This window comes from Hyalella azteca, unplaced genomic scaffold (genome assembly GCF_000764305.2).
Source record: "Hyalella azteca isolate HAZT.00-mixed unplaced genomic scaffold, Hazt_2.0.2 contig15175, whole genome shotgun sequence".
Lineage (NCBI taxonomy): Eukaryota > Metazoa > Arthropoda > Malacostraca > Amphipoda > Hyalellidae > Hyalella > Hyalella azteca.
Genome location: NW_025945035.1, coordinates 101,741 through 128,102, shown reverse-complemented (window position 1 = coordinate 128,102; position 26,362 = coordinate 101,741). Strand labels below are relative to the sequence as shown.

The window sequence follows — 26,362 nt, the reverse complement described above, 5'->3', positions numbered from 1 at the left end:
GTGTTGCACCAGTAGCAACTGGTTGGTGGTGTTGCACCAGCAGCAGCTGGTTGGTGGTGTTGCAGCAGCTGGTTCCATGGCACCATCTGTCATAAGTTGGTTATCATCTTGCACGTTCTTCGTTGTGAAGAGCGCCTCGTACGAGATGCCTTCAAAGTTCCAACGTCGCATATTGCATATAATAAATTAAATATTTCCGTATAATATTTGTGGACAATATAGCCTGGACTTCCTCATTGTCTTCACAATGGTTGCAAAACGCACTCAGTTTTGCCTTCTAATTGATACATCTTAAAATAATGACCTACTTAATAAATTCGATGATGTATTAAGCCATCACAAAATATTTTACTCAATTACATAGAATTTAATTATTTTTCAATTTCGTAAAAACTAAACAGTAAAAAGATCACATATAAGGCCAGCAGAGGAAACTGCACTGCGTCCGAGACTCCCGTTACCGAATGCGTCTCTTTAAACTCATTACAGTACTACAGCGAAAAACACTGTTTATTGAAGGACGACATGTTCATTGTTACAATCCTCATCTACAGAGGAAAAAATTCAATGCCTTTAATGAGCTTTTATTATTCATTATTGACAGAAATTTTATTATAATTAATTAATTTGACGGTAAATTTCAAATTACGTTAAAAATTTTCAACTCATAGCATTTCAGATACACGCTGATTCCTTGTTATAACCAAATAAATTTGAAACTAAGCAAGGATCCAAATAATCTAACAAATTTCTAATTAATATTATTGAGGGAAACCCTTTTAATAATCCTGCAAGAAAGTATGATTTGCGTACTAGTGTCCTACAGGTTTCCTTTCCTGATATACAAAGACATGTTAAGTAATTGTATAAAATTAAAGTAAGAGTTCAATTTTCAGTGTAGACACTGCAAATTAGATCCTATGAAAGGATTCACTAACTAAATATTCTTAAAATTTTCCTATGGGACATTTTATATATGGATTTATGGCACTCATTAGGTTCGTCATGTTTTATTCTATTTTTGCTTCTAAAACTGGGTTGAAACTGGCGAACTGTTATATCATTCAAAGTTAAATGGACACCTGTTTTTGCACCGGTATTTATTTTTATGGAACCGCTGTTTTCTATTTATGTACTTATTCCTTATTTTAATGAATAAATAATATAAAATGCCAAAGATCAAATGAATTGGAGGATATTGGGATGGTTGTAGGGGAGGTGGAGACATCACTGTCTATTGTTTTCCTGAACTCTATAGCATTAGACATCCTAAGGCACAACGTGAGGCCAGTAATCACCTTATGAGTCAGCATCCTGTAACATTACAGATTTTGTCTAGAATAACGAACCGAATTCTTAATAACTGACAAAATTCCAAACATAAATCACCTAATATTAATTTACTTAAAAATTTATTCCACGACAACTTCAATTACGGACAAAATTCCCAACATTACTTACGGCAACTTTAATTACGGACAAAGTTCCCAACATAACCCACAGCAACTTTAATTACGGACAAAATAACCCAACATAACTCGCGGCAACTTTAATTGTGGACAAAATTCACAACATAACTTACGGCTTCTTAAATTACGGAAAAAATTCCCAACATAACACATGGCAACTTTAATTGTGGACAAAATTCCCAACATAATCCTTAGCATTTTAAATTGCGGAAAAATTTCCCAACATAATCCACCGCGTTTTAAGTTACGGACAAAACTCCCAACATAATCCACTGCATCATGAAATACGGATAAAATTTTCAACATAATCCAAGGCATCTTAAATTAAGGAAAAATTGCCAACATAACTCACCGCATTGCAATTTACCGACAAAATACACAAAATAATCCACCAAATTTAAATTCTCCACAAATCCCGGCAACTCATGCCGCGTGCAGGGGCGGGCGGCGGGCGGCGGCGGTGCCCCAACTGCGGATCGCTGGCGTCGGAGGCGCGTCCGCTGCCGCTGTTCGCACGGCGGCGGGACGACGTCTTGTACGGCAGCTGGACCGTCACATCCGCGGCCTTCCTGACAGTGCCGGGGGATGGAGGGGGCAGGTGGGGGAATGATTTGTGTCATGAAATAATATCTGTGTTTATCGATATACTTTGTCCTGTTTATATCCTGGAGAAGAAAAGATATCAATACCTAATGATGTACTTTGTCCTGTTTATATCCTTGGAAAGAAAAGATATCAGTTCTTAATGATATACTTTGTTTTGTTTATATCCTTGAGAAGAAATGATATCAATGCTTAACGATGATTTGATTTAATGGAATTTATGAGCAGAAAAGTTATTGCTGTAATATGTTCTTGATTGGAATATTTTCTCGATTATATTCCATTATCTGATGTTAATAAATCAACTTTTATTTACGTAGAGCATCAACAAGGACGTTCTAAATTTGTCAATATAAAATATTGTTGAAAAAATAATTCTATTTTCATTTAATTGGTCGTGAGCAGATAACAATTTGATTGTCGTTCACTCAAGAAAATAAATTAGACTTTGTTCAAACAGCGAAGCACTCTAAGCACTTGTGTAGGTCATATTGACCCATTTTAGCTCGGGTGAAGAACGTATCAGAAAGTGTATCTCGATTGTATACAAAGAACCATTCATATTTCAAAGTGAATCCGTAAAATTTTAGATGAAAACATCATTTTTCACTTGTGACTTTGCCAAGATTTCTATCACAGGACTGAGAAAAATGCAAATGTGTAATGTGTGGTCATAATCTCCTGTTTTAGATCATGGATTTTTAGGTGGAATATAAGGCCTTATTACGAGGATTAAATTGAGATGGGAACATAATTTTGCCTTTCAAAATATATGCAACAAATTTTCCGTTAAATTGGAACACAAGGGTTGAGAGTAGGAAGTATGTTTGTTCACTTTAACCCACTTTAACTACTTCACTTAAACCCAGCCGCTCATAAGAAAATCTATCTAAACTTTCAGTTAAAAAGTTTAGATTTCAAATTTCAGAATTTATATTCCGGATATTATTATATAATGCATTTACCAACGAATGTAGCAAATATTTCTGGTCAATATTTTACTGAAGTTTTGTTTTTGCAGAGACGAACAAGCCGACCTGCACCACCTCCATTGGCAAGACGAGCTCTGACCAACATGGGCTTATGGCGCCATAAATCTGTTGTGAAATACAGTGTACTGTTCCCGAGCTGTTATCTTATTCTAGCCTTTCTATGTTGCGATGGTTAAAACAGAGACACGGTATACGGCAGCCAACACATTCATCAGCACGCAACACATTCCTCAGCACACAACACATTCCCAACACACAACACATTTCCCAACACACAACACATTCCTGAGAGGTCACAGTGCCGTGCGGTATCGTCGAGAAGTTCCGATGACGTAAAACCTCTGCTCGTATAATTTACGACGCCTAATCCGTTCTTGACGCGACACTGAGATGACGCTGGCGCCTAAAAGACGCCTTAAACCCGTCCTTGCGAGCCCTAAACCTGCGATATAAATGACCCTTTACCCCCTAAACAGCGTTGGTTATCGCAGGGTTAAATTACGAATCGGAGTTCAGGGTTACCGACCTGGCCTTAGCACCTGAGGGACTTACCTTTTCAACTCAACTTCGCTTAACTTTACTTAATTAATTCTTCTGCATGGAAATAAATAAATGCTTGTCAATTATTCAGTTCGTTTTAAGTAGTAGGCGTCACTGGAGGGTGGGGCGTTACTTTGGAATTTGTTGTGCTTCCTGTTAGAAGTAAAAAAATAAATCTGCATGCAGGCTTTGCTTGCGAGGCCTTGACTTTTTAAGTTGCCGAACAAGCTGAGATTCTAGTCGAAATGTGTTTTGTTTTGATGCATTTTGAAAATGAAAGAATTGAAAATTAGTTGGAATATTCATAAAAAGAAATATTAATTATCTACAACTTACCTATTACTAAATTTATATAACCTATTTATTACCTATTACTAAAAAATAAGTAGTTGATAATTTAATCTTCAAGTAATTTAACTTTTGCCCTAGAGTCACGGTGTTATTTTACCCTGCAGTCCCCGGACATTCTAAGTGAGATCCCTAATGAAATTTGTGACGACACATTAAGGAGTCACGCGTGCTGCTCCCAAGCTCTCTGGGGCACTCAAGGGGCGCTCAAAAATTGCTCAGTTCAATTTTTTCCTACAAAACAAAATTTCCAAAGTGCGCGTCTAACTTCAGTTGCGTTGAACTTCTAGGAAATTTCCTAAGCCAATTTAGGGTCATGAAATTTTATGTCTGGACTTTTTCTTGTAAATTCTTTTGAGTTTCCTGATGATCTGAGGAGCTCGCGGGCATTGCATGCATGGCGGGACGCAGCACGGAACAAATAAAATAAATACGAATGAAAAAATTTTAGTTCAAGAAAACAATAAAGAAATTAATTGTTATTTTTCAACGTAGTTAAAAACTTGCTCAGGCATTAAATAATCAAATAAATGGTATGAAGGAAATTTCTTGTTAATAAATGGGTATTGAACATTTTATTTATTATCATGGTTATATTATTGTAACGTGCACTGTCATGGACTGTCGTGAACTGCCATGAACTGTCATGAACTGGTCATGAACTGTCGTGAACTGTCATGAACTGTCATGAACTGTCTTGAACTGTCATGATCTGTCATGAACTGTCATGAACTGTCATGAACTGTCATGAACTGTCATGAACTGTCATGAACTGTCATGAACTACCATCCCTTTTAAATTCATTTAATCTGTTTCAACTTTTGTTCATTCGCTTCAGTTTTACATTCCTTCGCTTCAATTTCATGTTCATTCGCTTCGTTTCCTCTTTACTACATGTTCTTCTTCTCTTTACTACCACGTTGCTCTCTTTTCTTTACTACCACGTTGCTCTCTTCTCTTTACTACCACGTTGCTCTCTTCTCTTTACTGCCACGTTGCTCTCTTCTCTTTACTACCGCGTTGTTCCCTTCTCTTTACTACCGCGTTGCTCTCATTTCTTTACTACCGCGTTCATTTCTTAATTCTCTTTACTACCGCGTTAACGAATACCATACGGATGGGGTCGGAGTTGGCAATAAAACAAGATTAATAGCCTAAACATTATTTTCATTCTTTGGCAATCAAATAGCAAATAGGTATGTGAAATATGACTGGGCCGGGAGAATGCGGGCTGGTTGGTTAAAACCCCAACCGCTGGCCTCGCGACCCATGCCACCAACGCGTTCTGTTCAGTGCTGCCCATATACAAAAATTAAATTTACGGATTATCCATTAAATTATACTCAATACTTTATATTAACAGGAGGCAAATTCTCGATACCTATCTCTTAGGAATATATACAAATATTTATCAATAATATTATCAATTATCCATTAAAATTCAAGCATTGTGCACGGCCCTTTTATCTGTTGAAACAAAATTGCAAGCCAACCTGCAACCATTGATTAACTATATTCATACACCTATTTGATAAAATATAGATTAACAAACTAAGTTAGGGCAACACCTTTATTTTAGTGAGGCCAAGAGGTAGAGTACAGCTCTGTCAGCCTACGATACAGCCACACACCAAGACTTACGTCTCGTGTAAGGCTGAGGCTGGACAAGTGGCTCGAGATGACGGGTCCTCCGACCGAGGCCCAGGGGCCATACTTTCAAAACTCGCTAAGTGAACGTAAGTACTTACGCTCTATTTTCTTGTCTATGATTGGCGGATTTTGCTTGAAAGGCCGTCAATGATTGGCTGATGAACTTACGATCTCTTAACTTTTTTTGAAAGTATGGGCCAGGATCATACACGGACGCGTAGACTTTAGCCCCTTTATTGATCCACTCCACATGCGACGAAGAACCAGGCGTCGGTCATAAAATCCAGGCTTATAATGGCGAAAGATGCCGTCACTGGCGAAAGTCGCCCGTCACTGGCGAAATATCCCGTCACTGACCAAAGATGCCCGTCACTGGCTAAAGACGACCGTCACTGGCGAAAGTAGCCTGTCACTGGCCTGATGTTCACTGGATAAAAACTGGAGAAGACTGGCGATGGTTAGCTGTTGGACTTCCAGTTCTTCTACCTCCAGAGGAAATCAAGAACGCATGCCCGCTACAACGTAAAATCACCAGGAATGTGCCAGGGAATTTTTAATTGGAATCCAGGTGTTAATTGGAATTCTATCTTAAACTAAAATAATAGTTTAAGGCTAATTATAGTAATATTAGAATATTGAATGCTTAATTTTAAATCTTAAAGATTGCCTTTAGACTATGCTATTTTCGACACGCGTTACTCACTTCCCTTTACTACCGCAATTATGCTTCTTGCTCCTTGTAAATTCATACTGTACCTTTCAAGGACCAGCAGCCAATCATCACATTCAGTCTACATGGCTGTGCAATTCAAAGTCTTCACAATTATCACAAGCGTAGACTGCTGGACAATTATAACTAAAGTAGCAGGTGTTTCTTCTTCTTTAGAAAGTCTTCAATAAAACCTTTAGTTGCCTTTGATATGTTAAATTTACCAATAATAACAATTATCTTATGAATTAATGAATTAACTATATTCATATTCATGTAGCATGTGCGTGATGAAAACAAAAATTACTCTGTATATTCTCTACAATTTGAAGTCAACTGCAATGACCAATTAATCGAATTTTTTCGCTAATGTGAATATAAAATTTAAGTGCCTATGAATTAACTACTCGTTTCTAACATTCTTAGATTTCTCTTATCACGTAGTGTTAAAAGCAAATTCTATTTGTGCCTGCATTACACCAATAACTTTAACCTAGATGCAATACATTTAATTGGCATCAAGCGTTATTTATAGATATCAAACCTTGTACCGTTTCAAAACCACAAAATTCGCAATTTCATTTTCATGGCTTCACTCTAGAGGTCTTGGCTTTGGTTTTAGCATCTTCCGCTGCCACATCCTGACTTAAGTTATCTCGGATAACTTGTAGAAACTTCGCTCTTATGTTACAGTCAGCCATTCCATGCCAGTCAATTAGCTTTATCTCGAATAAACTTATATAATCTATTTATACATGTATATAATACACTCTGAACTTGTATTTTTTCTCGAGCTCACCACTGACGATCTCTCGCAAGCCTGCCGATCAGCTCCCTGAAATGCCCCGTCGGTTGACACGTTATTGCAGGACCTGAAACCCTTCTATTGGGAGCTCAACGCAATCAAATTGTCTTTGATTTCATTAGTTTTATTCTTTGGCTTCAGGAAAATAAAAGATTGTTTACGGCTCGCCTCACGAGAACTCTACTCTGCGTGACTTGCGTGGCGGAGTTTCTAATGGAAGAATTCCTTTGATAGAAGAAATTTACAACGCAACTTTAGAGCTGTGAACTCTGGACCAAATTTTGCACAGCTCCACTTAATTTTACCAAATGAATGATACAATATGTTATAGTTTGGCATGCAATGCTCTCATGAACTGCTAATTGCTACATCTCGTTACAGCATCCACTGTATTATAACATTCTCAGTATATTAGAAATAATGCACAACAATACCAAGAAAAATTTTCATATATGCCTGATTAGCATCCTCAGATTTGCTTGTTTCACACATTGCAGCCCAGTCGCGATTCCCCTCGCAATAATAATAATGGCCATTCCCTCGCAAGTGTCTGACGTAATAACGCACCAGCATGAACCAATCGACGATAGAAACTTTATTATATTATTAATTTTTGTTTTTTCAACAAAATTCTGCAATAATAAGCTATATTTAGTAAGTCCAACCAGGTATATGCTTTATGAGAGCTAAATTTCTCAGTTATGATGTATTGGAGATATTGGCAGGATTTTTCATTCAATTTGCTACTCAACTGCTCATCCAGAAATATGAACAAGAACTCAAATGATTTGTGCACCGAAATTATATTACGAACAAAAGTTTCGGGTTTCTGGGTGAGCTCGGGCTTTACGTTCCGGAACTTTATATTTTGAGAGCGATTTTATGACATTTCAATATTATCAGAGCGCCGTTATATCATGTAATGCAATTAAAAACAATAAGGATAATTCTTCGCTAGATATTTTCAACGAAAAATTGTTCGCAGCGCGTGACGTGGAACACTTGAACAAGCAGGCCATGAATGAAACATTTCTGTTTGCGAAGCGAGGCAAAATTTTCGCAATCCTCCTCTGAAAAATCTGTTTTTATCGCAAGTAGGCAATTGAAGAAGATATATTGTTCAGCTGTAAACCATTAACATAAATGCAGTTATCATAAAAATGCTATTATGAAGCGTAGAGCCTAAATTATCAATAAGATGAAGTGGAAAATTCATACGACAATTTGGCCAGCGACTAGGCTGGCTAACTGCCCCCTGACAAGCGTGGCTCTGTATTATATTATCTAATAATTGCTTCAGCGGCAACTGATGGTAAAATGAATTGATTTTTAAAGAGCCATTAACTTTATTTATAGAGGCAAGCGTGGTCAGGACCTATGCAACCATGACGATGATAATCACTAATGGAACCTTAATGATAACGATGATATAAGCAACAGTTAGTACACACCAGCGTGTGCAGTTAGTACACACCAGCGTGTACAGTTAGTACACACCAGCGTGTGCAGTTAGTACACACCAGCGTGTGCATTGTTGCTTCTCTAGTTAATTTTATGTTACTAGTTATGTTGCTTCTTTAGTTAATTTTATGTTACTAGTTAGTAGTTTTGTTGCTTCTCTAGTTAATTTTATGTTACTAGTTATGTTGCTTCTCTAGTTAATTTTGTGTTACTAGTTATGTCGCTTCTCTAGTTGTTTTTATGTTACTAGTTATGTTGCTTCTCTAGTTGTTTTTATGTTACTAGTTATGTTGCTTCTCTAGTTAATTTTATGTTACTAGTTATGTTGCTTCTCTAGTTAATTTTATGTTACTAGTTGTGTTGCTTCTCTAGTAATTTAGTCCCTAGTTTTAATAGAGAATATATAGTGGATTTCTAATACTGCATGCTATGGTGAAATGTTTCATCTGCATCACTTCAACGCCTTCAAAAGTATTGCTGTCTAACGAGCAATTAAATAAGAATTCAACATGAACAAACGCTTAAGGGGAGCGTCTGGATCCAAAGGTCGAAATTTCGGCTTTTCCGGTTTTTAGACTCACCTTAAAGCTTACTTTCTGCTGCATCGAACGGTACTAGAACCATCTCTGTACGTTGATTTATGCGTTCACGACAGATCCCGTAAGGGGGGAAGAGGGTGGGGGGCCTTCAGTAATTCCAAATGGTGAAATTAACTATAGAATGTGCTCTCCACTCAGCTAGAGCTCAGTAACCTCACAGACAGCACGCGGGATGGTGTTCATTTAGTGGCTCCATGCACCGCTGACTGACTGTGAAGCGAGTTGATGCTTACTTTCGGTATCTAGGCTACGTTACGTGCCGCGCGGAGGGTTTTTGCTTCTACTGAGAAGTTGCCAAAGCTGAAAACCTCTCTTACGGCAATCCTATCTCCTCCTACAGTTTTGAAGCTACAGCAATGAGAGATATACCGTTCGATTTGCAAAGAAAATATCAACAAAACGTGGCAAACCTTTTTCTAATTTCGTTGTAGTTTGGATTTTATAATGCAAAAAAAGGTGGGGGGGTTTGGCGGGGGTAAAATCTAAAAATTTCGAAAATTTTACGAAAAATGCTTCTACACACACAAAATGAAAATTTCAAAAAACGTATGCGACGTTTCATAGATCTGGTCTTTATGCATCGAATGATATGTGTCTCGATGTTGTAGCTTGAAAATCCTAGGAGGAGATAGAATTCTGAAGTACCCCTGTTTTTGGTTCGTTTTCTAAGAATTTCACGTTTTCTTTATTTTTTTCGAAAAATTCACACGAACAAAAAAATTTTCTCAAATGGTTTTACACATGTGTATCAAGTTTCAAACTGATCCGTCTGTTAATAGCTGAGATAAAATTTTGCCCAGACGCTCCCCTTGAGAAAAATTCTTATTCGTTTAGGAATAACGATTCAACTAAAAATTCTTTTTAAGTTTACCTCAGTTCAAATCTCCAAATGTACGAAATGTGAATTACAAAAATTTACTGTTAAATGAAATCGGTTCGATGATGCACAGTTGCCGGCACAATAAGGCACAGTTTTTGGTTCAATAAGGCACAGCTGTCGGTACAGTAAGACACAGTTGACGGTACAATAAAACACAGTTGTCGGCACAATAAGTCACAGATTTCAGCACAATAAGACACAGTTGTCGGCACAATAAGACACAGTTGTCGGAATAATAAGGCACAATTCTCGGCACAATAAGGACAGGGTCGGTCCAATGAGACACAGTTGTCGGCACAGTAAGACACATTTATCGGCACAATAAGACACAGTTGTTGGCACAGTAAAGCACAGTTGACGGTACAATAAGACACAGTTGTCGGCACAATAAGACAAAGTTGTCGGCACAGTAAGACACAGTTGTCGGTACAATAAGACACGATTGACGGTATAATAAGATATAGTTATCGGCACAATAAGACACAGTTGTTGGCACAATAAGACACAGTTGTCGGTACAATAAGACACAGTTGTCGGTACAATAAAACACAGTTGTCGGCAGAATAAGTCACAGATGTCAGCACAATAAGACACAGTTGTCGGCACAATAAGACACAGTTGTTCGGGACGAGGACGTACCGAGGGACACGGTCGTCTCGCGGTCCCCACGTCGCCGCCAGTGACGACGGGACGAGGACGTACCGAGGGACACGGTCGTTTCGCGGTCCCCACGTCGCCGCCAGCGACGACGGGACGAGGACGTACCAAAGGATCCGGACAATGTTGGGTCGTAATGGCAACCGAAGATCCGCGGCTGAAGTCGCCCCGCATGAGCGCCTGAGAAATTCTGTCCGCAAACTGGAAGAAAAGAAGAAGTCCTGGAGGGCGTGGCCAGGACGGACTAAACCTGCACCCCTAAATGTGCCTGTGAGAACATCAGAGTATATTAACAAATTGAGGTTATCTTAGTGGTATAAATGTGATATTAGTAAATTTTATGATGAAATAACAGCACATCATATAAATAGATATTTCTCTTAATAGAGGGTCTCAATTATCACTGCGCCATGTGCAATAATTTACTATGTGAAATATTTCTGCCAGTGGGTTGGCAGAGAATTCTTATTTCATTGATTTACCTACACTCTCCGATTTTTCAATGGATTTATAACATTTTCCCTGATAAAACCTAACTAACGTGAGTATTCCTATAGATGAGCTCGACCGAGTCTTGGTGTCGGCGAAGGAAGGCGCTGAAGCTGATCAAGCTCATCCGATGTCTGCATCCGGACCAGGTGAGTGATGGCTGTGTTCGGCTCACATCACAGAGCTTGAGCCCCCGCATATCATTTAAAACCAATAACACTATTTTTAGAAATTCTTAAGCCTTATTTCAATTTTTCTTCAGGGTTGATTCTAGGTATAGTGAGTGTTACCTGCAATGTTAGAAAAGCCTTAGCTTTGTTTCTGCCAGAAAAGGAATAAATAATAAATTTCTTTATTTCCTATTATATATTAACTGCATTAGGCTTCCTTTACTTGCCAGCCCAAAAATCTATCTAATATTTAGCAGACCTAATATTCAATAGACATTGATATTGTTTATAAAACCTTGATATGCTGGTGCAGCTGAAGCGTCAACTGCGCCACCACATGCTGTCGAGACTGGGCTGGAGTGGTAGTCTGTTGCTTGGTCTGTACAAAGACCTCCTCCTGATGAACGTGATGGCGGCCATGGTGATTATGGTGGTACTCGTCTGTCCTACCATCACCTTCAGCTCGGTACACGACCAGTCCTACGGCTGGTCGGTGGTTGGGAACATGTCAACACGTGTCAGGATCGCAGCCGATGGATCCTGCGATGGCATCCTGCTCAGCGACAACGACGAGCAGGTGTCTGGCTCACGACGGTCCATGTTAAATGTATCTCTTGGACTCATAGACTTAGTCTAAATAGCGATGCGGGGTTGGCCTTTATGTGAGTCATACTGACTCAGTTTGACCGGGCAAACGGGCGTATCAGTGCTACGTGCAGGCAGTGTGTCAAAATTTGGACACTATCACCCATACATTTCTCAGAGTGGTGCATGAACAATTAGTGTCCATCGTTCTTTTCACTTACGTTTATAAGACCTCAATTACTGTCCGTCTCTCCTTAGTTGCTGACCATTGCTTCCTAATTGCACACGAATGATTGGCCGACCAACGCGAATGATTGGCCGACCAACGCGAATGATTGGTCGACCAACACTAATGATTGGCCGACCAACGCGAATGATTGGCCGACCAACAATTGGCTGACAAATACGCTTTGATGGCATTGCAATGTTCCTTGCGGGCGACTTTGTGTTGTTTGTTGCAATGGAAAGCTGAAGCATAGATTTATTTGGATTTGGCAACTTATGGGGAGTGACGTACACTAGCAGAGAGATAAATTTCTACGAATAACATGACAGTAAAATTTTTTCCCTCGATAGACCAAGCTTTTAAAATTCATTCTATATATTTTTCTAAATTTCACTCCATTTTTCCAATGGAGTGAATATGCGTCATTTCAATAATTCACCTCCAATAATTTATGTCATTTCACGCACCTCACGATGTTATTGTCCCCTGTCTACGTTCAGATCCTGCAATGCACGGGCTATCAGCTGAACTTGATGGAATCAATGGCCTATGAAAGAGCTAACTGGACCTACGCAACCTTGCTGGACATCTTCCAGGGCACTGGCTTCGTCGAGTCATCTTACTTCTACTCGTCAGTTTATCCTGCTTACATCGAGGATATCAACTACCCCGTGGCTATGGTCACTCAGATCACCAGCTTCTTGTATCTCTTTATCACCGCAGTTTATTTGGTATCAAAGTTTGGTCATTATTTGAAGCAGAAATACAGCTTAGATAAGTCGTCAGCTGACGTCACGTCGACCTTGTTTACCGGATGGGACTTCTCGGTTTGTGACCCCATCTCGGTAAAGGCTCGGAAGAAGTCAGTTCGTCACTCATTAAAGACTTTTCTGGCGAAGATCATGCATAAAAGAGAGAAGCTAACGCGCACATGTTGTGGGAAGGTTCGTTTGTTTTATGTTCGATTAATTTGTAACATTATGGTGTGGGTGGTAATAGGTACAGCTTAGGGGATTGTCTACACCACCGCTAGACTACAACAGCGCTTCAAGTTGCAAAATACCAATTCGACTTCATTAAATATTTCATCAAATCCAAATGTTTCTTCGGGTAACTCAACGGATCCTGGAGATGGTGGTGACATTGACTGGAACCAACTTAGTGTGTATTCGCATTTACTGCAGTTTTTGGTTTCAGGATGCCTCTACTTTATCAACCAAATATTTCCGCCAATCATCGAGGCAATAGGAAAATTGGAAAAACATTCTGAAATGATATCTCTTCGAATTCTAACGATACGTCTTGCCACGCTACAGTTCTCATCTATCGGTGTATTATTCTACACTCAAATCATCAACCCGTCTCGTAACTTGTGTCCTACCAATCACTTCTGCTGGGAGGCAGAGTTTGCTCAGCAGATCTACGCATCCATGATGTTCCAGCCGATGATGTGGATCCTTGTTTTTGTTTTTGAGATTGTGGTGCTCCTTCCTTTGCGGCTGTCACCTTGGAAGAAAGTCAGGAAAAGGATGCAACGAAGGCTTGACGTTCCAGGTGCTGGCTTAATGCTACTCGGGGTCCAAACTCTGTCATGGGTTGGTACAACAATCATGCCCCTGTTCCCCCTGCTGACCGTGGCGGTACTCATGTTGTACTGGGCGTTGTTCTTGGTGCGTGTCGCACTGTTCTGCAGGATTACCCCGAACATGATGACGGTCGATATCACCAGGTACATGTTCGTGTGGAGTCAGGCATTTTCGTTCTTTCTTGCACTCGTTGCGATGTTGCTGATGGTGAACACAGTCGAGTCATCGTATGGATGTACTCCTTTCCGCGGCCAGCCGAACGTCTTCATTACCACCGCGTACTACGTGTGCCACAACGAGTTCTTCAGGTAATGTTCTCAACTTTTCTTCGTTATGATTATGATTAAACCATTTTTCTTTTATAAACGTTAAACCGATATGATTAAACCCTTTTCACTTGTATTCGAATAAGACTAACTTATCAAAAAATTTAAGAATTCCAAACTTTAATCTATGAGAACTCAATTAAGTATTATTATCATCTTCATAACGCACTTTAGACTTTAACAAGGCGCGTTTTGAAATTTATTTCGTAGATCAGCGTTTTCCTTTTGAATTTTTTTTTGTTTTTAACTCGGCGGGTTAGGTAATTTTTGACAAAATTCAACTCCTGACCAGAAAATTTCAATGTTCGACTTTGCTCCTTGGCAGCCGCGTGTTCGACTTGGCCAGCAACATCACAGTCCTGGGCCTCTGTGCTGCGCTGAGCTTCATCTACCTGGCATATCAGGTAGACTATTGTGGTGATATTGTCTACCTGGCATATCAGGTAGACTATTGTGGTGATATTGTCTACCTGGCATATCAGGTAGACTATTGTGGTGATGTTGTCTACCTGGCATATGAGGTAGACTGTTGTGGTGATATTGTCTACCTGGCATATGAGGTAGACTATTGTGGTGATATTGTCTACCTGGCATATCAGGTAGACTATTGTGGTGATGTTGTCCATCTGGCATATGAGGTAGACTGTTGTGGTGATATTGTCTACTTGGCGTATGAGGTAGACTATTATGGTGATATTGTCTACCTGGCATATCAGGTAGACTATTGTGGTGATTTTGCCTACCTGAGATATGAGGTAGACTTATTTTATCAGTCTGCTTACATCGCAAGTTCACAAGGAATTTAAAAGCAAAGAAAACATCAAGCAAATGCACCATATCTATATTGAAAACGTTTCGGAGTCCAGTTCCATCATCAGTTCGACAAACTAAAAATGAATAAAATCATAATATTATATCAAAATTCTAAGACAGACATAAAACCTAAACAAGACATAGCATTATATCGAAAAAAACAGGAGTCGATTGGAACAATTTAATCCTAGAGTTCACGAAAAGAATATAAAAGCCTAGCGATTCACTGTTTCCAGATTATATGAACTAAACGAATTATTTAGACACGGTTTTCGTTTGAAGATTTGTAGAGACTCCAATATCCTCAAATCCGAGCAGCCAGATGTGGAACCGAGTATCCTGAAATCACTCTCAGTTACGGCCACGTTGCACTGTTCAGCATGCCGCATGGAGGCGCACGGAAGAATGAGGAGGTTTGGAGAGAGGCAAGTTAGAACGATAGCTCCTGCCACGGTGTTCAGAAACCCGGATGTAGAAGTTACGCGACGTCATTCCAACGTACGTAGATGCACTTTGATTATTGGCGCCATCTTTAACGCAGGACTCACCACGATCCGTGAGCTTCTTACTTGATTATTGGCGCCATCTTTAACGCTGGATTCACCACGATCCGTGAGCTCGCTTGTTGTGAAGGCCATATTGACTGCGAATGTTGTGCGTCCCGCTCTATCTAGTCGTCAAACTGTATTCCTGTTCTCATTATGTATTATCTCTTGATTATAAATGTAGTTCATTTCATCATATTAATTACTCTACACATATTTACTATAGCTTAAAAGTTACTTACTTTACAAGTAGACTGTAGTAAATTCAAGAATTGGCTGGATGTTCCAATATTGTTTGCATGCCAGTCAGTTCCAAGGAGCTTTTGAATGAATTTTGCAGTTGGGCTTGTGGCCACGCACTATGAATTACCTTGAATACTTATTTTCGGGAAGAAGCTGAATTTTCTAGCCTTGCTGGACTCTTCTTTTACGCCTCGGCTAAGCTTGTCACTACTGCAACTTTACCGGTTATTCCATCATCTTCTGTAATACTTATGTTCACTCAGTACGTAACTTCGTAACGTTGACTTTGTTCTCAAATATACGGCTAATGTGCCCCAGCAATTGCCGCTCTAAAATTTTGTATTTCTCCTAATGTCATCTCCATAGCTAACTAAGGCGTGTAAATTTATATTTCTTTTAACTTTAGCTCTCCAACTAAGTCGTGTGTTCGTTGAAACGCCATCTTGATTCGTCATGTTCTTGGCCGAGTGTATGAAGACATTTAGCAGTAAAATAAAATCGTCTTGTGTTTAAAAGTCTCGGAAGTAGAGGTAATGTACACTTGGTGTCAATCGTGACCTGAAAATAGGTAATTTTTTCTTGTAACACACCATTTCTGCTCACATACACTAAAATATGCTTGAAATTTTTATGCGTGCCCATTCGACCCGAAGGCGAGTGGGGATTCAACTTTAGTTATTAGAACATAAATTCATCTAACCTAATCTTGATATTCTTCGCAATTAAAAATGCAGTGGTATCTCCAGTTCATGCTCTCCAAAGACCACTCACCATTTTGATTAGCCAGCTTTTGTTGTACGTCAAATGCATCTTCTACGTCTTGTCCATAGGAACGTATTTGGCAACTTAGTTTCTAACTATGAACCGCGATAAGCTATGCAAAATCCTTTAAAATTCCGTCGTTAGAAATTTGAGACCTCGAAATGTCTATGTACAAATTTTTACTTACCTCAATAATAATAGCTGGGTATGATTTCTTCCCGCTCTCAACAGATTTTAAACTTAATCTAGAGAATTTTTAGTGGTTTTACAAGTCGACGCAAAGTGAAGATAGCTAGAGATGTTGTTCTTCAGGTACATGACAGTTTTATGTCTGCTCGCCTCATCCCTCCCCACACCTCTACGCCGCCTGTGCCTGCAGTTCGCCCAGGAGGGCGACTACGCGGTCGGCCGTGCGCCCGCAGAACCTAATCCTGACCCTGGCACGCTCAGCAGAACTGAGGTCTCCACGGCTGTTGTGGTGCACCCGCAGTTTGCTCATCATGACATGAGGGTGGGGGCCAGGCGGCTGCTGGCAGTACAGGAAAATCAAGGAAATCTAGATAGGATCAATGAAAGTATTTACGTGGAACGGGGGAATATCGACGTGAAACGGGGAAATGTTGACGAGGATTGGGGAAATGTCGACGAGGATTGGGGAAATGTCGACGAGGATTGGGGAAATGTCGACGAGGATTGGGGAAATGATTCGGATTGGGGAAATGATTCGGATTGGGGAAATGATTCGGATTGGGGAAATGATTCGGATTGGGGAAATGATTCGGATTGGGGATATGTCGATGTGGTTTGTGGAAATTTCGACGCGGAGCGGGGAAATATCGACGTAAATGTAACTGATGTCGACGTGAACGGTGAAATTTTCGACTTAATCGGAGGCAATATAGATTTGAAAGGAGGGAGAATTGATTTAAAAGGAGGGAGTATCGGCTTATTCGGATTAATTTTCGACTTGCATGGAGGGTTTTTCGACTTGACCGAAGGAAGTATCGCCTTGAACGGAGGGAATATTAACCTGAACGGAGGGAAAATCGACCTGAATGGTGATGGTATAGACTTGAACGGAGGGAGCATCAACTTGAAAGGAGGGAGTATCAACTTGAAAAGAGGGTGCATCGACAGAAGCGGATTGAGTGATTACTTGGAAGGAGGAAGTTTCGACTTGAACAGGGGAAGTCTCGACTTGAAGGGAGGTAGTCTCGACTTCAAGGGACAGAGTTTCGACTTGAACGGAGGGATATTCAACTTAAACGGAGGGAGTCTCGACTTGAAAGGAGGCAGTATTGACTTTAACGGAGGCAGTATCGAATTACGTAGGTTCGGCCGCTGGACTATTCCTATCGACTTGGATGGAGGGAGTATCGACGTGAGTGGCGGAAGTTTAGACGTGAGTGGCGGAAGTATCCACGTGACTGACGGGAGTGTCGACGTGACTGACGGGAGTGTCGACGTGACTGACGGGAGTGTCGACGTGACTGACGGGAGTGTCGACGTGACTGACGGGAGCCACTAAATGTCTGTTTCGCATCAACGTCATTTAGGGTCAGAGGAAGAGCTGGGTTCTTGACGCTATGGAGGCGCGTACATTTCTGTGTGGGAATCTAAACAACATTGGATGAGGTTTACTTGTGACTTTGATGGAGGACCAGTTGGATGAACACCCAATACCTGCGAGCATCGGGGGCCTGAAGTTAGACTGTCTGAAGAACCTAGAACCTAACACCCAATGCCTGCGAGCATCGGGGGCTTGAAGTTAGACTGTCTGAAGAACCTAGAACCTAATGCCCAATACCTGCGAGCATCGGGGGCTTGAAAATTAAATCGTCTGAAGAACCTATCGCCACTTCAGCGCTTGTCTTTCTGGGAATCACTAGGTAAGAAATTTTGTTGTTCAATACCGGTACTAAGATTGAATGTTTAGATATTTTTTCATAAACCATTATAACTTAGAATTATGGAATTTATTATTAATATATTAATATACGCTTATATTAAGTTTTTTGTATGGCAGTGCAATTTAAGTTATCATACCAGCACCTTTTTGATCGCGTTTCTGCATCAATGATTGTCATTTGTTAACCTGCCTTGCGTTGAAACCTTCATCGTTTTTATTGCTTAAAAACCTTCATCCGCCCTCCTCTGATAAATTGATGCTGCATGCGTATACCCAGGACCTTCATTCTAAGCGCTTTAATCATAGTTTTCGCAATTTAAAGCAGTAAAGTTACATATATTAAATGAAGTCCTAACGCAGAATGAAACTTCTATCCCACAGATCCGTTTCCCAAATTACGTGGTGGGGGGCAAACTATAGAGACTTCAGATCGAGAAGAAAAACAGGACAAAGACTGAGGAGCAGGCGAGGTTGATGCCTTCCACGGTTCAATTGATAGTATTTCTTTGTTCTCAGTTGAGGTGAAATTGAAATCGCGCCCGTCAAATGGTGAATGTTTATTAACTGAAGTCCGTCACCCTAATGCAACTCTGGCGACGCTACTTGAATGGCAATTATCCCCACACTAGAGCGCTAGTTCCCTTCTTAGGAGGGAAGTTCCCTTCGAGCGCTAGTTCCATTCTTAGAAGGAAAGTTCCCTTCGAGCGCTATATAGTTCCCTTCGAGCGCTATATAGTTCCCTTCTTAGGAGGGAAGTTCCCTTCGAGCGCTATATAGTTCCCTTTTTAGGAGGGAAGTTCCCTTCGAGCGCTATATAGTTCCCTTCTTAGGAGGGAAGTTCCCTTCGAGCGCTATATAGTTCCCTTCCTGGGAGGAAAGTTACCTTCGAGCGCTAGTTTCCTTCCTAAGAGCGAAGTTCCCTTCTAGCGCCAATGCAACGTTTTTGTTAGGTCTTGCCGAAAATTTGGCTTGGGAGTTCCTAGCGTCCAGCGTCCAGGGAAAATCTTTGTTAAAAGTTTTACTCAAATGACGCAGTTTTGACGTCGGGTTGCTGTGTTCCCACACTGCGTGTGCAGCTGTGGCTGCGCATCCATTAAAATATCGATATAATATTGCCAATAGGCATACATAGTAAGATGACCATTCCCACAAACAGAATTTGTTCAGATGTTAACTGCCTAGCAAGCCTTTTGTCCGCCGGTTAAGCTTAGCCTGGTAATTTGTAATTAATTTTAATTTCTATTTCGGTCAAATTTGTTATCTTGACAGCGACGATGTTTGAAAATACCAGACCAATCAACATTTAATTTGTGTGCTTAAAGTAGACTCGAATAGCGTAATTTCATTTACTTGTATCAGCGTCCCAGCGCAGACTTAATCTCGATGGATTTGCCGCATCGCGAGTTTCAACTTACGCGTGCAATTTCTTCTGAGAATGTTGTCAAATTTGGGCAGATATCGAACTTCTCTTTTGTTGCGTTAAGAGATTATTTAATAGACTTGCCAAATTGTTATCGTAAGGATTGTTAATTTCAAATGTCTGAGAAATTTTATCGCATTTAATTCATGGACTGGTGAAAATTATTTAACATTTTTACGCGATTGCTGACTGATCTTTTTCTTGTTAATTTGCTATGATAGAAAATGCTTACATGGACGCATGAGTTTCATTCCATTCTAAGGGTACGCTCACAGTGGAAGCAGGTTTGCCCGCGCGGGCAACCTGCTCCAACCTGCCACAAGAATGAACATAGGATAATAATGTAAGTGTTCACAGTGAAAACCTGTACGAATAGGCTTCTGTATGCTATGGTTTCAACCTGCCACAAGAATGAACATAGGATAATAATGTAAGTGTTCACAGTGAAAACCTGTACGAATAGGCTTCTGTATTCTATGGTTTCAGACGCCAGCCTGAGCAGGTAACCAGCACGCTGGCAACCTGCTTTCACTGTGTGCGTACAATAAGGCGTCTCTGAGAAACATATTTGGTGTCCTGGTGTGATGAAGCTGACCTCTCGATCGTGAGCTGTGCACGGAATCTGATGCGTCCGAAAGTTTTTAAAGTTCGCGCCTAACTTGAGTTCGGATGTTTGGAGGAAATTGTTATCTTTTAACTGCGCAAATTAGTTGAATCGGCCCGACAGGTAACTTGTAGTGATCATTGAATGGTGAGCGTTCTGAAAAATTCGAATTAGAATCTATTGATCATATACCAAATAAATTAAGTTAGTGTTGATATAAAGAAAATGTTGACGAGTAGCCTTTTTGAAACGATAGATATACAATCGGTAATTAGCATGTTCAATAAATGGAATAACGTGAAGAATAAAGAGTTGGAGGGTGACTGAGCTAAGTTATGAGCGTAATTATTGTACCAACGTACGTAGAAAATAATTTGCGGGAGTAACTCAATAATTATTGTTCGCTACTGCATTTTCATCGACGGACAGCACGAGTCTCTTGAATATTACTCATGGGCTGAACTGCAATACGTTGTAAAGACGCTGACAAAAAACACTACAAAATAGCTCGTCTTTAGACGGCACAAGTTTTCGGTTTTTAGAGCCAAAGTTGATAAGGCTACGTTTGATGATAACTTAAGAGGTTGCAAAAGGCATGGATATACCTGCTGATTTATGCAAGAGATGCGGTAAATATATCATATATGCGATTGCCCTCTTGATTCATGCAAGAGAAGCTGTAAATATATCTTATGTGATTGTCCTCTTGAGCAACCTTCGTCTGGCGTATTGCTGAGCACTATGCATGTGGGCTTGGTTGAGGTGGGTGCACTGCGACCGTATGATCGAGGCGGTCTAGTGAATCGCCGTGTTGATTATCATCGGGATGCGGGAGATGCGGGATGCGGGAGACTACCGGCAGAAGCGCAGTCACGAAAGATGCCTCCATGGAAGAGAAAAGAAAGGTATATACAATATTGCACACGGGAAGATAACGGGCCTGGAACAAAAATTTGATGATGAGACTTACGAATGTGTGACCCATAAGCTTGAAACGAGTGACAGGCACTCGAGAATATCCCTTTGAACCTTGTTGGGATCTCTAGTTGTGGTGGCACAGAACGATCAGCGCTGTGTCAATGGAGTCGCTGAAAGAGGAAGAGCTTCAATCATCATATCGTAAGCCGATTCATGCCTGGCGTCCTACATATTGGTCAGCTAACCACACATCCAGAGACGACTAGACGTGTCTCTGAGCACAGTCCATGATCTCTGCCCTGCTGCCATTAGTAAGCAGTGGCGATATTATCCACTACTTAATATAGCGGTTCTAGCGTTTATTAGGCCGTAGGCCCGTCGCCGATTCTTAATATTGCAGAATATCTATAGCATCCCACAGCATGGCTTGAACTCGCAACTCACTGCTTCAAAATTTCTTTGCTTATAACCGCCAGGCCTCCTTGCCGATTCTGACCAGAACCTGGCGCACAGCTAGAGCTGGAATCGAACCGCACTCCCCGCTCCATTCTTGGTACTCTGAACTTTAACCGCTGGGCCACCCCCAGGCTGTTTCATCCCATGCACCGGCGGGACCATGGGCGGTGTCGTCCAGAACTCCGCTATAGAACCTAATAACCTAACCAGTTAATTGTCGGATAATCGATGAAAATATTTCAAATTTTACGATCATTTGCAGCTCGAGGTACCATGCAAAGCTCTGCACACGCTAGTAAATCATATCATCATATCTTAGCGAAAATCAAAAGAAGTAAACAATATTTGAAAATAGAATCGAGTAATTCTTAAATTAGATTTTTTTACGGAAGCTGTCGTTCACAATTTTGATGTCTTTGAATGATTCACGAACTGAATTAATATATCTCTTATCCATCTGTTCATTTACAATCTTATCGGCAGTGATAGAGAAATTTTAAAATCCGAGTTGATGAACTGTTAAAAAAATTACTTCAATTGCTTGAGGAAATGGAAATGACAGCGTCGCTCCTCATTTGCGACTACAGTGGGAATAATTGATCGCTAATACACGCAGCGTTGACTTGATCACCGGTACCATCAGCAATACTTACTACTCGTTACTCGCAGAATTCGAAGTCGGGACTCTAAACGGAATAAAAAATGAGTTCCGTCAGTTGATGTTGACTTAAGATGTCAGTACCATCAAGGCGAATTTAATCATTTTAGATATCAGTACCATCAAGGAAAACTTATCATTCAAGATGTCAGTATCATCAAGGAAAACTTATCATTCAAGATGTCAGTACCATCAAGGAAAACCTTATTATTTTAGATGTCAGTATCATCAAGGAAAACCTTAGCATTTAAGTTGTCAGTAACATCAAGGAGAACCTTAGCATTTAAGTTGTCAGTAACATCAAGGAGAACCTTATCATTTAAGTTGTCAGTAACATCAAGGAGAACCTTAGCATTTAAGTTGTCAGTAACATCAAGGAGAACCTTATCATTTAAGATATCAGTACCATCAAGGAAAACTAATCATCGATAGCCTTCGTGTCATATAATTAGCGGGATGACATGTAAAGTAATTTGCCGATTAGCATCTCTGTTGCTGGTAACAATTCATCGCTATCTTATCTGTTAATTATTTATCAGTATCTCAACTCGTATTTGCTTGCTGGTGCCATTTATAAATTATTAGTAATTATCAAATTTGTCTTCAGTCAGACATTAATCAGACGAAGGCTGTTAGTTACGTTAACGTTAACCACTGCAGTAAGTAATTAAATACTAAACGTTCTAAAACTATATATAGTAATTGAATTATAATAAAATTTGGAAGTTGCATACAATTACAGCTTCAGTGTTCAACATTTTGTTCAACTTCAAGGGTGTTGCGTGTGTTAAGAAATTCCGCATTTCTTAGAAAACTCTCGACACTCAAGTTAGAAAGCATCGATGTCTGTTGGACAGATTGTCTTCTGTCGACGTAATCGTTCCTCATCACCTCTACAGTCGCCTCAAGTGTCCTCATCACTACAGTCTTCCGGTGTAAACATGTAAGTGTTGATTTGGTTGGCGATAATGACGGGTGTTAGCTTATGGGGGCCATCTATTCACTTCTAGTTAGGCGAACTAATGGCAGATTACGTGTCGTGATATGAGACTTAAACTATAGGTTATATTCTGGTCAAATGACTGTTCTTCACTACCTGCTATAATATTTGTAATGAAACTTCAGATAGAAGTTCCTTACGGTATTACGCTCATAACTTCAATCTTATGGCCTTCGACGAAGCAAAGCTTCGAATAATATCGTAAGTTTTGGAAATATTATCCAGTTTTTATTCAGATTTGAAAATTGACATAAAATATGGACGTCAATGTTTGGCTAGCATGCTTACAATATGACCATGTCTTGAACCCTTCTTTACGTGCTGGTCGTGAATTGATAATTTGCAGAAGAGTAGTGAAGATTCCTATATACACGTAAGAGCAAATGCGAGTAACGTCAATTTTGAAAAATTATGATTTGAGGTGGCAGTCGTATTTGGTTATCTTTCTTAGAAAGAAGTAGCAGGTCTTGCTAAATTGTGTAGCAGTTGTATGATCGAAACTGTCTCGGTCTGACTCGGTGGCATCTAAGAATTTTCGGTGGCATCTGGGTGGCATTTTCTACTTAGATTTATGGTGCAGGTCTATCAACGGCTGGTACTTACAGTAGTAGGAACCTGCAAAAACTTCTACATAAATGTTTAGAATTTGTTGTGCAGCCTTCCCGTGCAAACGAACTTCAGCCAGCCTTGGTGAAAAATGGTTAACTGGCTATACTTTAGGGGGTAAGTTTGATGAATCCATAATCACATCGGGTAAGAAGCTTGAGCATCTCACTGGGCAACAAGGTTAGCCGGGTAGACAGACAGCCTAAATACGCGCGCCTCTTGTGTGTAATGCCTATATTGACTCGGTGTTTTTGCAGGGTTTGTGTAACTAAGCAACTGACCCAAGGAAAACTATCTGATGAGAAATGCCGGCTAGAAGACGGGAAGTTGGAAGATTACTTGTTTAACGGCATACCTTCACAACGAACTGTAGACACCTTCTTGGAAGCGAGCCTCGTGCATTTGGACTATTTGGAATTTCTGACTTCCATCGGCGAGAATATCGCAATCCGGGATTGCCCAGTTGAACCACTTCATGCACAACCTAATCCAGCGATGGTCCTGGAATGTGGTCAGAATACCAAGACTATCTTGTACGTGGAAAGTACATATGCTGGACTTCCTGGAGTTTGTACGAAGTTCAAAGGAGATGGATCTGTTGGGCAAGATGAGGTAACTGACGCAGACGACGAGTCTAGCTCAGGAGGAGCTCCCAGGCGGCAGAGCAAAAGGACTGAAAAAGCCTCTGAACAGGCCCCAGCTGGCTCGCCCCCTTCGGGAGGAGCTGGGGAGAAAGACGATGACGACGATGACGATAAAGACAGAAGGAGAAAGAAGAGTGGAGCTAAAAGCGTAGATGACGGACACTACGCAGAGAAGGAAGAGGGGAAAGAAGGCGAAGAGATGGAGGTACAGGAAGAGTTAAGCCCACTTGAACCTGGTGAGTTGCGCAGGCATTTACTCCAACAGCATCGTGAAAATATGGAACGCCTAAGGCAGCAAGAGGAAATGAATGCTGCTCGACCCGCCGCACCCGCAGGTGCCGCACCCGCAGGTGCCGCACCCGCAGGTGCCACACCCCGGGAAGAGCCACGTGAAGAGCCCCGTGAAGAACCCCGCGACTTGAATCAACCGGAAGTCGTGAATCCAGATATAGCTGTAGCGGCAGCCCCTTCTCCCGTTCCCGAACCTGCCGGTTCACCATCTGGAAGTAGATGTGCATCTTCAGCTGCTGGATCGGCAACTGCAGGATCTTCATCAACCTCCCGAACACAGTCTCCTTTGGCCGAGTCGTGCCGTGATGTGGACACGCCTTCGTCGCTCAGCGATGCAGCGCCGTCGGAGGGCAAGATCAGTCCCTCGCCAAGTGAAGAGGCCGACGATAAAGCCATGCCGTTATAGGCAAATGTTCTTGAACAGCGTTAATGTTTTAGCCCCCTTGCATTCAATAAACTATTTTAATAAATGACCTCCGTTTTTTTCTTTGCCTGATGAAAACCTGTTTAGAGGCCTCGACAGTTGCAATTTGATAGTTAGAATAGTTAGCAGACTTCTCGATTAGTTCTTATATTTGCACCATAAAATTGATATGAGGCATAAGATGTTAAGAATTGCTCATGTATAGGAATGAATATATCATTCTTGCTGCGGAGCTTAGCAAAGCCTCTTATTGCCATACTCGCAGATTACATTGTGTCGTAAAGAAAATTGCCGCACGCATAATTTGGGTTGCATGCCAAAACGAACTGTGAACTTAAGAGGTTTGAGTCAGTGTGCTGGCTGGTTAGATGTGGTTTTGGAAATATCTGTACAAACTTATGTCTGTAAATGTGTGGCATACTTCGAATTCGTCAGCACTAGGTGTAAATAGGGTGATGGGACACCGCTGGCTAATGGGAAGTTGGTAATGACCACGGATGTAAGCTGGAGACAACGTGGATTGCACGAATCCGATTGAGCAGGAAGTAGAGATGCTGCGCGTTATTCGGAACACTTGAATAATGGTACTGTATATAACACGAACGAAGATTTTCACCTGACGTTAGTTTAATTGGGCGACATTCAAACTTGGCTTGTACAGTTCAGTAGCTCACAGATTTCGGGTTACGTTGCCAGGATTGTGATGCTGTGAATGCCACCCCGATTTAGCAAGGTTCGTAGGACTCTCACCGAATGCTCAATCTCTGTATGAATCGCTCGTTCCGATGGACGTGATCGGTCCGGTAGACATTCTAAATTAAATTATGGCATGGTTGTCGAACATTGCAGTGAAGGACCGACTATGTGTTGTAGCAAGAGGTTATCAGGTCTTGTGTCGTATTGCCGTGAATTGCCGTGAGAGATTATTATGGTTTCGTATCTTATCATTGCAAGTGTACTTACCCCAGCCCTAA

The 26,362-nt window shown here is 40.8% G+C and overlaps 2 protein-coding genes across 5 annotated transcripts; both read left to right on the top strand.

Moving 5' to 3' along the window:
- Positions 1-16,657: 16,657 nt before the first annotated feature.
- On the top strand, positions 16,658-19,798 carry LOC108679291 (neuroblast differentiation-associated protein AHNAK). 3 transcript variants are annotated; one of them, XM_047884325.1, is made up of 3 exons: positions 16,658-17,195; positions 17,250-18,347; positions 18,749-19,798. In XM_047884325.1, exons 1-2 carry the CDS (start codon positions 16,757-16,759, stop codon positions 17,984-17,986), a joined length of 1,176 nt encoding a protein of 391 aa, XP_047740281.1. In that variant the 5' UTR covers positions 16,658-16,756; the 3' UTR covers positions 17,987-18,347; positions 18,749-19,798. The 3 variants fall into 3 exon arrangements, with proteins under 3 accessions (XP_047740281.1, XP_047740280.1, XP_018023378.1); XM_047884324.1 differs by having other exon boundaries at positions 16,658-17,213; XM_018167889.2 differs by having other exon boundaries at positions 16,658-18,347.
- A 3,452-nt stretch (positions 19,799-23,250) lies between these two features.
- LOC108679292 (microtubule-associated protein futsch) lies at positions 23,251-25,438 on the top strand. Of its 2 annotated transcripts, XM_018167890.2 has the most exons (3): positions 23,251-23,366; positions 24,287-25,008; positions 25,039-25,438. In XM_018167890.2, the coding sequence occupies exons 1-3, from the start codon at positions 23,266-23,268 to the stop codon at positions 25,368-25,370; spliced, it is 1,155 nt and encodes a 384-aa protein (XP_018023379.2). In that variant the 5' UTR covers positions 23,251-23,265; the 3' UTR covers positions 25,371-25,438. The 2 variants fall into 2 exon arrangements, with proteins under 2 accessions (XP_018023379.2, XP_047740279.1); XM_047884323.1 differs by having other exon boundaries at positions 24,287-25,438.
- The last annotated feature ends 924 nt before the right edge of the window (positions 25,439-26,362 follow it).